The 2,296-nt window shown below is 38.1% G+C and overlaps 1 protein-coding gene across 6 annotated transcripts in view; it reads right to left on the minus strand.

The window, feature by feature from the left end:
• Positions 1-2,296, minus strand: part of LOC101864670 (protein phosphatase 1 regulatory subunit 16A) — a 62,825-nt gene that overhangs the window by 23,933 nt on the left and 36,596 nt on the right. For all 6 annotated transcript variants that reach the window (XM_005091194.3, XM_005091197.3, XM_005091198.3 and 3 more), the window contains exon 3: positions 904-974. In XM_005091194.3, the coding sequence (XP_005091251.1) occupies positions 904-974 (71 nt within the window). The remainder of the gene's footprint in view (positions 1-903; positions 975-2,296) is intronic.

A 2,296-nucleotide genomic window follows, 5' to 3' on the forward strand; every position in this document is an offset into this window, starting at 1 on the left:
CACCCCCCCCCCCCCCCCTTTTTTCCCCCTTCCTTTGAAAAAAATTGGGGGGAAAAAAAAACCCCCTTGAAAAAAACAACAACCCAAGGACAATCAAAACAAAACTGGTAACATACAGTACTTAGCCCCCCCCCCCCCCCCCCCCTCAAACCACCATCACAGCTGAAAAGGGAATTGCATAACAAAAAGGTTAAAAGGGGCATTCTTCACTAATCATCTGCATTCATAAACAATATAATAAACAGAAGAGGTAGAGAAAGAAGGAAAAATCAAATCATGCCTAAAACAGTCAAAATGTCTCATTTTTCAAAATTCAGAGACACAGCCGAGGTCAGTCGCTTCATCACACAAAACATTTATACACAAAACAATCAATGACATCTATTAAGTCATCTCAGAAATTCAAAATCTACATCTCTAAAAACAAAATGCCAATATTCATGCCAACCATAGCAAACTGTCAGTACAGTGCTCACAAGCTGCACAAAACAGAGCAAAACAAAACTAGTCCTAAAACACAAAAGGAAACTTTTTTTATGCCACACTTTACGCCACAAGATAATTCCAGTAAACATGAATAAAATATCTTCAGTATACTATTGACAAACAATCATTTTAAAAACCTTTAACACCTTTTAAGAAGGATATCTGCAAACAAAGCGTTTATATAATTTTGTTTAAAATATCATTATAATACTTCTTTGCTTTCTCTAGGTGTATGTTAGAAAAAAATAACTTTTAAAAAAATTACAAAACTTATTTATCCTCATGCTAGACAAATAGAATGAAATAAATAAGTTTTGTAATTTTTTAAAAAGTTATTTTAGTTAACATGTTAAGACAGAATAACAACTTTTGACGATTTGAACAGTGTACATCTTTTCTAAAGCAGAAATATGTTACCTGGTGCAGCGCTGTCAGCCCATCCTCATTGGTCACGTCAGGACTCACGTTGCTCTGCAGCAATCTGCGCACTAAAACAAAATGGCGAAACCAAACTCAGGGATAATAACTATTAATAATAATAATAATAATAATAATAATAATAATAATAATAATAATAATAATGATAATAATAATAATAATACATGGATACCATTTGTATGACGCAAATTCCCGCTCAACAACAAGCTCTAGATCTATATGCGCTATATTACAAGCTATTATTACCCCAGCAGACCTGATAGCACTCTGAAACAACCTGATTTTTGTTTGTTTTTGTAAAGTGTTTTACGGCGCTCGCAACTGCATAAGGTCATATGAGCGCGCGGGACACACTTAATATTTTCAGTTAGTAGGAAATTTTGAATTTTGCCCGGGTGGCGGCCGAAGCCTACTCTTATCGATTTTAGACCACCAAGGGATCTTTAACGTGCGCAACTTGCACACGGGCCCTCCGAGATTTTTCGCCCTTGTCCGAGAAGGTTAGGTGTAGATCTTTCCTACCAGACGATCAGGGGTGTGGCAGAAAGACAGCAGTAAGGAGGAGCCAAGGAGTAGCAATAGAAAGGCTGCAGAAAAAGTCAGGAGCCCAGAAGAGGGGGCGAAGAAGGTGAGGGGGTGGGGGGGGGGGCAGAAAGTGGAAACGAAAGCAGACAACAGAACATTGCAAGAGAGCAGGAAAGGAGGTGAAAGGAGGCAATTTTAGATAAGAACATTTTTGATTCGAACCCGGGACCTTTGAATGAGAGGCCAACACCTTAACCTCTAGGCCACGAGAGCCCCCAAACAACCTGAACTTCCTGGGAAGCATACTACGGTGCAATAATAACGAGACAAATCTGAAACACAAAGGAACTGTGTCTTAGTGACACAAACCTTTTCTGAACCAGTTTCTCTGGAAAGTCATACATGAATATCTTTTCAAAACCCATTCTTCTTAAATTCAGTTTGTATTTTTTCTTCTTGTTACGAGTACGCTGCCGGCCCTACCGTTACTCTCTCTCCCTTCCTCTCTCTGTCTGTCTCTCTGTCTCTGTCTCTCTCTCTCTCTCTCTCTCTCTCTCTCTCTCTCTCTCTCTCTCTCTCTCTCTCTCTCTCTCTTTCTCTCCCCCCCCCCCTCTCTCTCACTCTCCCTCCCTCCCCCTCCCGTAACAGACCCTGAGTCCAGACCCACACTACACAATACCACCAACAACTGCAACCACACTCTGGAAGCCGAATGCATATCATCAATTTTATTATTATTATTATTATTATTATTATTATTATTATTATTATTATTATTATTATTGTTATCATTATTATTATTATTATTGTTATCATTATTATTATTATTATTATTATTATTATTATT

The sequence above is a fragment of the Aplysia californica genome, unplaced genomic scaffold, assembly GCF_000002075.1.
Source record: "Aplysia californica isolate F4 #8 unplaced genomic scaffold, AplCal3.0 scaffold00027, whole genome shotgun sequence".
In the NCBI taxonomy this organism is placed as follows: Eukaryota; Metazoa; Mollusca; class Gastropoda; order Aplysiida; family Aplysiidae; genus Aplysia; species Aplysia californica.